At 38.6% G+C, this 14,811-nt stretch overlaps 1 protein-coding gene across 1 annotated transcript in view; it reads right to left on the reverse strand.

Moving 5' to 3' along the window:
* fmn2b (formin 2b) overlaps positions 1-14,811 on the reverse strand; it is a 53,276-nt gene that overhangs the window by 14,542 nt on the left and 23,923 nt on the right. Inside the window, exons 9-15 of the mRNA XM_051914487.1 lie at positions 11,300-11,387; positions 8,198-8,259; positions 3,987-4,078; positions 3,640-3,769; positions 1,544-1,690; positions 1,409-1,468; positions 1,203-1,323 (exon numbers count right to left, since the gene is read on the reverse strand). Coding sequence (XP_051770447.1) covers positions 1,203-1,323; positions 1,409-1,468; positions 1,544-1,690; positions 3,640-3,769; positions 3,987-4,078; positions 8,198-8,259; positions 11,300-11,387 — 700 coding nt within the window. The remainder of the gene's footprint in view (positions 1-1,202; positions 1,324-1,408; positions 1,469-1,543; positions 1,691-3,639; positions 3,770-3,986; positions 4,079-8,197; positions 8,260-11,299; positions 11,388-14,811) is intronic.

Here is a 14,811-nt window from a genome sequence, read left to right on the forward strand (position 1 = left end):
AAATTAAAAATTTGAGTTAATACAATTAATGCTTTGTAATTAAGGTTTAATCAACAGAAACTCAAAATATGTCATCTGAACCACATTAAGTATTGAAGTTGAATTTGACAAAAGAAAAAATGTTGTGATTACAAATCATGAAAATAATTTTTTACAGTGTAGAAATGTAATGAACTTTTCTGGCTTTATTCGAGGACTATAAAACATTGCATCTGTTTTGTTTGACAATTTTGACCAATTGTCATTTACTGCAAATAAACGCTTTAAAAATGACATTATTTTTTATTTCAGATTTGGTAGAAATGTTATCAGTAGTTAATAGAATAAAACAAATGTTCATTTTACTCAAACATATACCTATAAAACACATACCTCCCAGGGAAACTGGATTTTACAAAGTTATCAGTTTGTTTCTGTCTATTTTCAGTGGTGTTTGACAAAGCAAAACTCAAGAGTGATGTGGGCGATTGCTGTGTGTTTGCTGTCATATTCTGATCTCTAGATATGGCACTGAAGAATAACCACGGTTGAACAATGTATGTGAGAAATGTTTGTCTGTGCTGATTGTCAGCTCTGTTAACCTCATGAAGAAATAAAAACAGCCAATCAGAGCAAAATCAGCAGGACCAATTACAGCAGCGTCTGTTTCCTGGAGCGAAACCCTTACTCGTGTGATTGATCGAGGCCGTACCGGCTGCCAGAGACGCAAATTAAAGAGAATTTTTTAATAAACAATTGAGGAACTGTGTTAAAGAGGTTCAATAAAATACATGAAGAGAAAAAGAATGTGTAGTAAAGGCCTGCTAACCATTTCAGAAGTGTTAACAACTTCCAGGCCCATTAACGGCTGACCTTAGGAAATGACTGTGTTTTAACAGAGACACAGATCACAACGCTAAAGCTTTTTCAGTTATTTCTGATATTTGATCCAAAGTTATGTTGATTTGACACTGTACCAAGTCCAAATGTCTCAAACTACATCAATAACCTTCAGACTTTTTCCCAACTTTCAGCCAAAGCTTGTCAATCAACTTTTTTCCTAGCTTGAAGAGAATCACTAAGCTATAAAACACTAGAAATCAGAGCTGATACAGGAAGGACTTCAGCAGAAGAAAGATCCTCTTTAGTGTGTTGAACACAAGGGTACATTGGAGTCATAAACACATACACTCATCCATCTGTCAATATTTACTTAATTTTACCTCGCAGATCTTTTCGGAGTCTCAGAAGATCTTTAGTCAAGTCCTCAAACTTCATCTGAGAGGCCTGAAACAGGTCGTGAGGTTCTGGGAGTGGAAACACACACGTCTCCCTGCCCGCGTCCTGAAACACAGACACACACACACTGAAGACTTTTAAACATTTTTGGACCATGCAGTTCTGTGAGAGCATCATAAATGAACCTCACCTCATCAAAGTGTCTCAGGTAGTATGACACGATGTATGACAGAAGACTTTTACTGTTGTCCTAAAAACCAGAAGAGAAAAGTCAGCTGATTGAATCAACTAAACCAGTTAAGGGGTGTGTGTGTGTGTGTCTTACACTGCTCTTGACATCCTTGAGTTTGGGCAGAATGTCTAGCGTAAAGCCGTCTGCTTGACCTCTGGTGCGATTCCCTCCATTCATGAAATTACCAAAAGCCAAAACTAAACCAAGAATCTTCAGAACTCCAGAACCGCTCTGAAGAGTCTGGAGAGAGAAACATAGAAACCTGGATTCAAGGACAAAACGGGACAGTCTTTGTGTTTGTGACGTCTGAAAAACATCTGTTATCAGTAGAGGTGTAATTCATCACGGTTCGGTGCATACAGTCAGACAACAAATACAGTCAGTCACAGGCGATCCACACTCCAATCCAGAAGGGGGCGCCACAACAGGACAAAAGAGCAGCAGAAGAGGAGACAATCTACGCACCAACCCAAAACAAGAATGGCGAGTTCACATGGCACCAAGAGCTTGCTAGTAGCCTATACACCGAGTTTTGATTAATTTGTGACACGCTCCACAAACTTCACGAAAAGGAAACCATGACAGCAGAAAGCGGCATCCTCTATTATACAAAAACACAATGTTTTGTTTTTATTGTGAGTGTACACAAAAACAGACCCTTTTCCCAGTTTCAAATGATGTCTTACTCTTATCTGTATGACCATAAATGACGGAGTATTTTAAGTTGTTTCTGCTGTCATAACCCTCTATAATGCGAGTAAATCACTCGCATATGCGATTAAATTTCACACTAGGTGACTAAAATGTCTTTAATTAGCCAATGGCTAGTAAGAGTTGGCCAAGAGTTGATAGACAAGCAAGTCATCTGAGCCAATTCGGTGAGTAAGCGAGTCATCTGAGCCAATTCGAGTCATCTGAGATGATTTTGTGAGTAAGTGAATCATCTGAGCCAACAGGCTTGTTCGAGATGCATCGGCGCTGTGCAGACCGATCGTGTATGACACCAAAGTACCACGAGAGCGTTTGGACGTCATCAAAGTTGCAAGTCATCTGAGCCAATTCGATGAGTAAGCGAGCCATCTGAGCCGATTCTGTGAGTGAGTCAGTCATTTGGGCCAATTCTGTGAGCAAGCGAGTCATCTGAGCCAATTCTGTGAGTAAACAAGTCATGTGAGCCAATTCGGTGAGTAAGCGAGTCATCTGAGCTGATTCTGTGAGTAAGTGAGTCATTTGAGCCAATTCGGTGAGTAAGCGAGTCATCTGAGCTAATTCGGTGAGTAAGTGAGTCATTTGAGCCAATTCGGTGAGTAAGCGAGTCATCTGAGCTGATTCTGTGAGTGAGTCATTTGAGCCAATTCGGTGAGTAAGCGAGTCATCTGAGTTGATTTTGTGAGTAAGTGAATCATCTGAGCCAAAAGGCTTGTTTGAGATGCATCGGCGCTGCACAGACCGATCGCGTATGACATCAAAGTACCATGGGAGCGTTTGGAGAGCATACGAGTCCTTATGCTTTTGAATTGCTCTCGCGGCACTTTGATGTCATATGCTGATCGGTCTGGGCAGCACCGATGCATCTCGAACAAGCCTAATATGGTGAGCAAGCGAGTCATCTGAGCTGATTTGGTGAGCAAGCAAGTCATTTGAGTCAATTCTGTGAGCAAGCGATTCATCTGAGCCAATTCTGTGAGTAAGCGAGTCATCTGAACTGATTCTGTGAGTGAGTGAGTCATCTGAGCCAATTCGGTGAGTAATCCGAGTTGATTCGGTGAGCAAGCGAGTCATCTGAGCTGATTTGGTGAGCAAGCGAGTCATCTGAGCCAATTCTGTGAGTAAACAAGTCATGTGAGCTGATTTGGTGAGCAAGTGAATCATCTGTGCCAATACAGTGAGCAGCAAGTCATCTGAGTCAATTCAGTGAGTAAGCAAGTAATGAGACGATTCTGTGAGTAAGCGAGTCATCTGAGCCAATTCTGTGAGTAAGCGAGTCATCTGAGCCAATTTGGTGAGTAAGCGAGTTTTCTGCCTGATTCAGATCAATGACTCCTGTATTTGATTCACTTTAGATTCACCAAATGGTTTAAATGATTCATTACAAAGAATCAAGAGGTTTGAATAAGAATTGGACAGAATCACACTAATCCAGTGTTTTGTTGTTGTGCTGCATGTTTGTTTTTGCAGACGTGCCGCACCTTGCAGACTCTCTGCAGAATCTGGAGTTTGCGTTGAACAGACGAGATGCATTCGGTGAAGGTCGACTGAAAGAGAATACAGAAGACTCGTCCGGAGAAATCAGGAATCTGGGAGAGCTGATGGAGGAACCTGTGAGCAAAAATAAATTAAAATGTTTAGAGAGTTTTGAGCTATAAATTCAAACAGTTCAACGTTAAAGAAATTATTCCCACAAAACTGAAGAGCACCTGGTTAAGACTCGTTCCCAACTAACAAAAATATGTTCTGATCTGCATATATTAAGTTATGAAAACTTTTCACTTCGGTTCAACTTTTCAACTTCAACTTTTGTGTGTGTTTTCCTCACTGTTCGGGTTTGTCCAGAGGTTTGCTTCCTTCTTTGTCTTTTGAGGATTTGATGTGTTTCTCGATTTTCTCCAGCTCATCATGCTGGGCTCTCTGAAACCACAAAACAGCATTTCATTTTCAACACAATCAAACTGTTATTGGACAATAAACAAAGAATAAAACTGACATCTACAGTAGTTGTTGGTCAGAATACGCTTTAGTGCGAATCAGACTTTATGTTGATGGTGTAGTCAGTGCCACTTTCACAACATCCACTGTATTTCACACAAATATGCACACTGGTGTTCTTTGCGTTTAGCCGCATTATTATTTGGGTTCGTTTGGAAGGAGAACAGAGTCGTAATCAAAGTCGTTAGGAAGCCAGAGTCCAATAAAAGCCGCACCGTCTCATGAGTTTCCTTCTCTCCGAGCGAAAGAACAACAGAAACGGAGTTTGGGGCCGCAAATTATGGAAAATGTGGTATTGTGAAAGTACATCAAACAGCCAGACGCAATTGACACAGGAAAGACAGAGAGACAGATACACACTACGCCAACGCCAGCACATCATCAAGAGACCAGAGAGGACAGAAACTGAGATTAAGCTCAAAAACCTTCCTGCGTCGTTTAAGCATTGCTTAATGCGAGACACAACAGGAAAAATCACTGTTTGTTCAAGCACTGCTCTGTTTTGAGGTCTACTTTGCTTCCATAATGTGTCTTCTTTCAGACTAGTGAAATGAAAACATCCAAAAGTTTGTTGCACTTTATCTGTATGCGTCCGTAGATTTCAATCTCGATCCATCTCTTTAAAGGTGGTGAGTTTGAGTCAGAAATCTCCACTTTAGCAGCTTCACACACACACACATCAAGCACCAATCTATATTCTGAAGTTGTTCATATATCATTCACCTGATCTAGAGAACATTTAACTCCTAAAAACATGGTGAAAATGTATTTTGCCTTGCTGTTGACAGTATTTTCTGATTTATGGAGTGATAAAAAGAGATTTCCAGAATCTAAAAACCTTTAGCTCTGTCAACAAAAATCAAACAAGCTTTATGTAATGTTCAGATTTCTGGTCTGATAATGTATGAAAATGAGTGCATATTTAATTATAGAAAATGCTAATTTAAATTTCATATTTAAACTTAACATTTGGCTTAATGTACTGTTATTAATCAACTGTGTAATTGTGGTGATATCTATTTTTACTATATTCACCTGTAGTGTCTTGCCTTAAGCAATAATCTTAGTAACCAACTAGCAACCATCCAGGGCACCTTAGAACTTTGGCAACATGACCAAACGCCAAACTGTAAACGAGGGCATTTTCATTTGGTCACTTCATGCATTTTTACTGATCAGCCAATCACGTTTAAATAACCTCCAAGATGCATTTGAGACAAACAGCAGCTGTGAAACTCCAATCAAATGGCATTTGCATCATCACGCATATGCATATCCAATCAGACGGCATTTGCATCATGCATATGAATATCCAATTAGATGGCATTTGTATCACGCATATCCAATTAGATGGCATTTGCATCACGCATATCCAATTAGATTGCATTTGCATCACACATATCCGTATCCAATCAGACGGCATTTGCATCACGCATATTCATATCCAATTATATTGTATTTGCATCACACATACGCATATCCAATCAGACGGCATTTGCATCAGTACGAATATGCATATCCAATTAGATGGCATTTACATCACGCATAGCCAATCAGAGGGCATTTGCATCACGCATATGCATCTCCAATTATTTGGTATTTGCATCATTACGAATATGCATATCTAATCAGATGGCATTTGCATCATCACGCATATGCATATCCAATCAGACGACATTTAACGTCACGTATAACAGGGGTGTAACGGTGCACAAAAATGACGGGTCGGTACGTACCTCGGTTTTTAAAGTCCCCATGAAATCTAAAGTTTTTTGGCTTTAAGTATGAATATGTTAGTCTTACTGCTATTTATAAGCTAGTGTTCTCCAAAACAATGACAAAATTGGCATTTAGGAGATACAAGCATTCAAAACAGTCTCACTTCCACCAATATGGTTCAATGACAAGGTTTGATGACATCACCTTTAGCTACTCATCAGATTTTCTGTCCAATCAAAATGCTCTCTAGAATCTAAAGCGTCCCGCCCCCTACATTACAAACAGACGCGGCTAAAATCTGTCACTTGTTCACACATTTACTATTTTCTACATGGTGAATAGCACATAGTTCACTATATAAGGAATAGGGAATGATTCAGACAGTGTAAATATGCTTTCCATTGGGGCGAATGAAGTCTGGTTTCACGTTAGTGTCGTGCGAACCGCCACAGACCAGAAAACGTATCAGACCCATTTAAATTCAACACAGAATGCTATATTTTAAAGCAAAATGGAAGAGATTAGGAGGATATTGCAGATTTACCGCAAGCGCCCCCTTCTGGATTGGAGTGTGGATCACCTGTGACTGACTGTATTCGTCGTCTGACTGTATGCACTGAACCGTGGCGTCCGTACCATGACGGTTCGAGACAATGACATGTACCGTTACACCTGTTAATGCATTTTCATATCCAATCAGATGGCATTTGCATCACGCATATCCAATCAGACACCATTCGGACCAATCAAGTGTCAAAATAATGCTCAATATGGGTAAAAATAAAAACATATGAAGTGCTTTGAAAGCAGCACATCTTTAAAATGCAAGTTTTCCTGTCTCATCGTCATTCACTAGGTGTGTAAGAGAATCAGCCTTCGCCACACAGACGGCAGAGTTTCCCTCCGAGCAGAACTGCAGAATAAATACCTTCATAAACAAACCAGCCGACATCAAACGGCACAGAAACACACACAGCCGAGCGGTTTAGGGCCATCAGGAAGGTGATCAAAGAGAGAAAACTGCTCTCTCTCCCTCTTAGACACAAGAGAGACGCACTGAAAAAATGAGGCTAAGACAAACACTTTGGTTCAGGAGAGCGACTTGTGTACGGCCCAGGCGTGAATATAAACTCTGGAAAAGTTCTCGGCTCCATTAAGCATCATCACGAGATCTATCACAGCCGCACATATACACACGGCACTTCAAACGCAGTGATTAGACGAGCGCTGCCTCCACGGCCTGCGCTCTGCATCCCATTTACTGCGTTTTAAGTGTAAATACTTTTAATATGAAGCAGCTTTCACGAAGGCTCGGCCGCGAGCGCCTTCAAACGCAAACTCAAAGGCAGATATCAAAAGACAATATACAGATACGACAGCGAGCGGCCGCTGCTAGAAGATCGGCGGCTTGATATTTATATGGGACTGACATCTGTATACGTGCCAGACTGGAAACTCGCACTCATAAAACGAGGGAAAAAAACACATTAGCGCGATCATTAGGTGCATTACTGGAGTCTGACTGCAAAAGACTCTGTATGTTTTTCTTTTTTTGCCCTTCGAACGGGTCTGGATTTCATAATTACGGAGCGAGCCAGACAAAAACATCTTAATGTTTCCTCTTCGACAGACAGACAGACTCTCAGATGATCAATCTAAAGACTATCAGGATCGAATCTCACCACAGTTCAAAGTAGTGCACGAGTTTGGCACGTGATGCTTTAAAATAAATAAATTATATTTATGCAAAAGCAGCTCTCATACTAAAACCAAAGCTGCATTTTGGCTATTTCCATCAAAGCACGCGTCCGAAAGCTCTGTTCAAATGGGGCGATTTTCTCCACACATGCTTTATATTATATTTCAGGATTGTGCATGTGAAAATATTTCAGACATTGTGTTTGATTCCAGAAATGTTTGACATCATATTGGTCTGAGGAACATTTCTTCACACTGAGATCTAGACTACAGGTGTGTCATTTCTGATATTAGATTCCTGCATGATGTGTTTGAGTCACATGATCACTGCAGACGCACATTCAACACAAAAAACATTAGAATGTAGAAAAGCATCAGTAGCTTTGTTTCCATCCACCAATTTTAAAAGGAAATTGCATAAAAACCCTGGATTGAAACGCCAAGATGTGCATAAATTCTAGAGAGAGAGAGAGAGAGACTTTTAAAGTCTCTATTACAAAGGGTTAAAAAAAAGGGCGAAAAAAAAATGACAAAAATGAGCTTAGTTTAACAAGCAAACATTACTCAAATATAAACAGTCATCAGAGTCAACTTCACACTGGTTTACAGACGTTTTCTGCTTACGTTCTCATAGAGGGCCTGTAACGTCTCCAGATCAACCACTGTGTTATCCAGATTCAGGATCGCTGGAGACACAAAAACAGACAGACATTAGACAGGAATCATCATCATCATCATCATCATCATCTCTAAAAAAAAAAAAAAAAAAAAAAAAAAAAAAAAAAAAAAAAAAAACACAAACTCACTAATGCAGTATTTGTCCAGTTCAATAAGTTCAATAACTGCCTCATGATATGAAACTGATTCTTTTTCCATTTAAAAAGTATATTTATAATATATATATATATATATATATATATAAAAAAAAAAAATATGAAGAGATTGGTTCCAAAACACAATAAATGCCATTTTCAAAAAGGTTGAGTTTCTACCAAAAGCAGCATTGTATCTGGTCGGTATTGAAAAGTCATTTATTAATTTTGAGCAAAATGTGATATTCGTCGTGTTATTCTGTCATGTTTTCTCCCTTTCTTTCCAAAACGTGATAAACGCCAGTCTTCTTTCTCTGCAGAATGCGATATATCCGCTCAACCAATCACAGCGCACCATTCCACGCACTGTAAACAGTAATGGCGGTGCTCTGAATACACCTGGCATCCTAGTTTTCCAGAAAAATTAATCATTTGGATGGCATTGATGACGTTTCTTCTGCGGTGGGGAAGAAACGCAAGTCATCGAAATGTAATCATTTACATGAGCAGATTAAGAAGATGAGGCACTCGAGGCAGGAGGAGGAAAAATGCCGGCTGTTGCTTGTTCCACGACAGCATCAAACTTCTGTCATGCTCCCCAAAACTGGACAGTTTTTAAAAGCCGTTTTTAATACCAATGTACTCTGTAAATGTGTTTATTTTAACCGTGCGGTGGTGCCAGATACTCTTTAATTGGTAATGACAAACGATTAAAGAGACAATTCATTTATAACATTAACAAGATGACTCGTTGAATTCATTTTGGGAGCGACAACTGAATGTATTTTTAGTAAAATGCCTGTATATAAGATAAAGTTCAGAGGCTGTCATATATGTGAATCAACTTACTTTGTGTATTTTCAATATGAAAAATAACTTTTATATTGATGGATTAATTGCATTTTGAAAAAAAAAAAAAAAAAAAACATGTCATGGATTTATTGCATTTTGGGAAAAAAAATAATCTTTAAAGTTTTTATAATAAACCTTTTAAAATCAAAATGTAGATTTGAATTTAATGTTTTTATAACCAAAAGATGCTATGTGAAAGTTTGAAACAGAAAATAGTGGTTTTCATCTTGCCACTTTCTTGGTAAAGAAAACACATTTTTACTCAAATTAATCAAAATGGAGTTATAGCGTTTTGGAAGCAAACTCTTCATATATAAATGTAAAAAATAAAGTATTAAAAAAAAAAGTTAAATATTAAATATTTCAGACTAAGTGCCCTTATTTCATTGTGGTAGAAAAAAATGAGGCTTTTAATACAACATTGTATAAACAGCAATAATTTAAAGATTACACATAAATTAAGTAAATAAGCAAATATGTAAGCAAATATTAAATAAGCAAAGCAAGCAAATGAGAAAGCAAATAAGCAAGCAAATAAGTAAACATAAGAAAGCAAACAAGTAAAAATAATCACTCCAGTGATAACTTTTTTTTGTTGATGCATTTAAAAAGGGAGAAAAAAAAAAAAGTCTCAGTACAGCTTTTCACACAATAGTTAACCCTGGGTCATTCTAAATCCCGGGTAAACAGAATCATGGGTTATCTTGCTTCATGTTTCAAACGGCTCATAATTTATCCGGGGTTAACAATTAATCATGGGTATTCATAAGCTGACTTTTCACATTGTACATTCCTAAACCCTAGGTTAATGTTCTTATTTGCATATTTGTGGTGTCAGTGTCATTGATTGGTTGAGTGTGATTAAGTGTCATCGAACGCAGAACGCAACCTGTTTATACAGCGCTAGCATTGTGCATCCTTGTATTGCCGACTGTACTATCGAGATTATACTGAACTGACATCTCAGACTATAAAAGGTAAGAATGAAACGGTCTCTTCGTCACTCAAATTGTCACGTTTTTCAGCATTTGATATTTTTCCCCTAAAAAAACGCCGTATTTATTACAATGCACAGTGTTTCTGTGACCGTCCGAAGTAGGCAAATATGAGGGTGCGATTGGCTGTCTGTTGCTAAGCGTCTGGCTGTAGCATTCTAACACCGCTTCGGTTAACACTGCAACCCAGAGTGAAGAGTGCTAACCCCGCTTATAAATTACAAGTGTGAAACGTTCCTTTACCTGGGGTTAAAAGCGGTGTTTAGAACGACGGTAACCTGGGGATAAGCGCAGTATGAAAAGCTCTAATGAGGGTTTGAAGGGACTTTAAACACCTTTGACTGTACGGTAAAGCTCACGTAAGAGCCTGTGTGACGAACACCTGTCATGTGCACAATGATGTCACAGGTCTGTGTCCGACTCGAGGAGACATGGATGACGAAAGCTTCACGAGCGCCGAATTCCTCTCAAACGTCTCGTTTAACAGACTCTCTGTGCCGGAAATGTGTATAAATCATTCATAAATCATTATGTGGAAATATCAGTAATTGTCCGTTGTGTGTGTGTGCATTGTCCTGCAGCATGGATGATTGATTTATCAAAACAACAACAGTTATTTCAATGCATGAGTTTGCTCAGAGGAGGTTCACGTTCAGGGGTCCATCTGATATGTTATGGATCTGATGGCGTTTCTGCCCAGAGCCGCCCGTGACCTGCAGGCTATCAGAGCATCAGGAAACACTCGCTGCCACCCAGAGAATGCCAGACGCTCCGTGACTCCAAGAACACGTCAATGCCCGGACGAGCATTCAAATGAAAGAGCGAGAAGAAAACAGGAAACACGCATGCCAGAACAAAACCTCCACCTTGACCCGCTGATGACCGCAAATGATCCGTCCGACGCAAAGTCACGTGACGACCCGTCTAAGAGTAGAACTTCGGGTCGGTTTAAAATCAGATTTACTAGTGGATCCCAGAACGGCCTCGTTAATGTAATGTTCATTTTAAATCACACAAAAATATGAAAAGGCAGAAAGAAATGCATCAGAAGAATAAATTCAGCTCACCGTGCTGAATGTCCTTCATGTCGAGATGTAAACTGGACATCAGAATCCCCACCGCCTGCGAACGCTTGGTGTTTAGCAGCTTCACCACCTAAAAACACACACAAACTCACTGCATTTACTCAAATAACCAAGAAGATTTCAAGCACATAACATATTGTGACCAGTGAACATGTATGAAAGATGCAATGCATGGAAAATATTGTGTTTTATACACAATAACAGCCTTACTGAGTTTAAAAATTATTATGCATATAATAAGCATATAAATGAAGCACTTGCGCTTGAAGAGTGTATAAAAGATAGACGTTAGATGTACATAGATATACAATTTAACACGACCTCAATTCCCTTAAGTGCTTTTAAAAAGCTGTTGCACATCATATAAAGCATACAAATTATTTAATCAAGTTGATTTAAGAGTCTCACACTTGAAGAGGGTTTCACTAACAGATAAAAGATGCTGTTGGACGTTCGTTCACTGTAAAAACGTTTTTAAAAAGTTGTAAACAAAGATTTTAAAGTACAAGTCTTTCTACTTCAAAATGGCATGATTTTTCATTAAATTAATTTGTGTAATTTACTAGCAATTTCTGAGTGAAAACTGTATCAAAGTAATTGAACCCACTTGAAGATGGTTTCCCAAAATAGTCTTTCCACTTCAAATTTTTACTTTTAATTTAATGCAGTTTCATTGTAATTATTTGTGAACTAGCAATTTCTCAGTGAAATTTTTTGAATTTACTTTGAAACAGTATTAATATATATAGAAGCTTGTTTCCGCCACTAAAAAAAAAAAAAAAAAAAAAAAAAAAAAAAAAAAAAAAAAAGGTACTTTTTTGCGACTTTCTCTCGCAGTTCTGACTTTATAACTCACAATTCTGACTTTATATCTCACAATTCTGACTTTATATCTCGCAGTTCTGACTTTATATCTCGCAATTCTGACTTTATTTCTACCAATTCTGACTTTATATCACGCAATTGCGAGTTTAAATCTTTAAATCTATTTTTTTGTTTAGTGGCAATATATACACATAACTTATCAGTTGCCACAAGATAAATTATTGTGGCTTTACAGATAATCGTGGAGCGAACTTGTCAATCCATCTTGATGGATGACGCAGAGGAAACTCTGACCAATAAGAGGACAGCTTTACTCACATGTGACTTGCATAAACACATTGTTACACTTTGAAAAGTTGCCTTGTGAAAGCGAACCGAACCAAGAAGAAAATGCAACATTATAAACAAATTAAGTCCCCGTTTCGGAACAAAGCAAACAATCTACAGATCTGAAAACACACTTCATTGCTTCCAAATAACTAAATACTGCAAAGCTGTGACACTCATATTTACTGAAATATATAAACATAATTTAATCTCAGGTGATCGTCAGAACATTGACTCAGCGTCTTTATGTCCGTAATTGCATCTATTTGGTCATTATGTCCTAATTTTAAAAGAAAAGTGGTCTCGGCTCGACTTCAACCTGAAGAACAAAACCCAATTCATTCAGCGCTGATCTTTATCAATCATGAGGACAATGAGGTCCGTCTGCGCATGCAAACATGAACACGTGATCATAAACAGGAACATGACAACCGTCTGACTGACTTCAGATCGATCACGGCCGTCTGCTTGACGTCAGAGAGGAACCAGACCACAATACACCTCACACAAACTGATCTGGACCCCAAACTACAATTGAATGTGAAGAACACAGCGTCAGCTGCTCAACAGGAAGTAGATATGAGAGATTCCTGCGAACAGAAACCAAATGGGCAGAAGCAGAAATCTCCAGACCAAGCTGCAACTACATGAGAAATGTTTTATTTAATTAGACCGAAAACTCAGGCAAACAATTGAGCTTTAAAAGACGCCTGATGGCTTTTTTTCCCTGTTGTTGATTTCGTTCTGTCGCTGCCAAAAACACAAACAAACTAGACAGAAGCAGAACCCTGTCCACACGCTCTCTCTCCATGGTTCTAATCAACCTTCAAACCTTTTCTTAAGCAAAAAATGCAAAGAAAAAAAAAAAGTCTGAATAGGTCACCAACGGCATTACAGGGCAAAACGCAACAATTATCAACTGCAGGCAATTATACCAAACAAAACACGTTACTTTATCAAAAGAAAATGTTGCCGGGCAACTCTTGACAGTTACGGAAACGAGTCTCCAATTATTTCCCTCATTATTATTCCCTCTGAGATCATGTTTAAAACATGAGAGCCAACAAAAAGGCCAGTTCTTCTGCATTAAACAGGAGACGCTGATGTTTTTCAGGTCAAACGGCCCTTTGGCGAGACAAATTACCTCCAGATCCGTCAAACATCATCGGAGAATACAGGTCTTCAGAATTACCATTTCACACACAAAACCTTTAACCGGTTCACTGTCAGCAGGACGCTTGGTGCGCTTTATTGCCATCACATATTTTAGTAATCATCATACATTAGGTATCATTTTAAAGGTTAAACACTGAATTTCACCCTGTGAAATTAGACACTGTTACAGCATGGAAAACTTTTAGCGAGTGGAGTCATGTTACAAAATTCAGCACTATTTTATAATCAAATCATTACTTTAACATGGAAACTGTACTTTAAAACCTTATATACCATGGTCTGTCTGAATACTTGATTCTGATTGGCTGGAAGGTGTGCAATAAAACTGTCAGTTTAATCTCCGTTCTTTATTAATGCGCTGTTTTCATTGATACACACTCACACACACTCCAGAATGCTGGATCTAAATGAGTCGTAACTGACGAAAATAATCTTTTTTTACCCTTCTGGTCAAATATTGCACTGCAAAAATCAAAAACAGCTTTAAATTGTCAATGCTGGCAAATGGCCATGGTATAAACGGGATTAGTGTTGTCAAAAGTAACGACTTCGATACCAAGGCTTTGAGCGCAGTTGAGCAGATTCTTAAACACCTCTGATTGGCCATTGTGTTCACGCACTCAACAGATACGTCTGTAATTGGATCAACGCTTCAAAAACTTGTAAATCAATAACATCAATAACTCTCTTCATAGGCGTCTATCAGCGTATGGAAGGCCAAATGGTTCAAAAGTACGTGAATTTTAAAACGTTAATGCGCAAAATACACATTTCACACGTATTTAACGCGTTAAATACATGTTGTTTGCGCTTGAAAAATCAGCTTGTTAACGTGTAAACGTATTTAATGTGTAAAATATATTTTAAGTATTGTTAACATGTTAAAATTCACGTTTTTGAACCTTTTAGCCTTCCATAGACGCCTGCTTTCAAACGCTCCCGCTTTCAAATTCAAACACTTCCGTGTGCTTTCAAATGGCCAAGCAGGGGTGTTTACGAATCCACTGAACTGCGCTCAAAGTGCCACATTTTCAAAATTTCACTGCTGAAGTCGGTACTTTTGGTAACACTAAACAGGATAATCCATGGCTAGCTGTGCATTAAATGATCTGAATGCACTCCGCTTCACGTCGTCCGGTTCTTTGCCTCCATGCCTCCACAGCTAG

This window comes from Ctenopharyngodon idella, chromosome 12 (genome assembly GCF_019924925.1).
Source record: "Ctenopharyngodon idella isolate HZGC_01 chromosome 12, HZGC01, whole genome shotgun sequence".
Taxonomy (NCBI): Eukaryota; Metazoa; Chordata; class Actinopteri; order Cypriniformes; family Xenocyprididae; genus Ctenopharyngodon; species Ctenopharyngodon idella.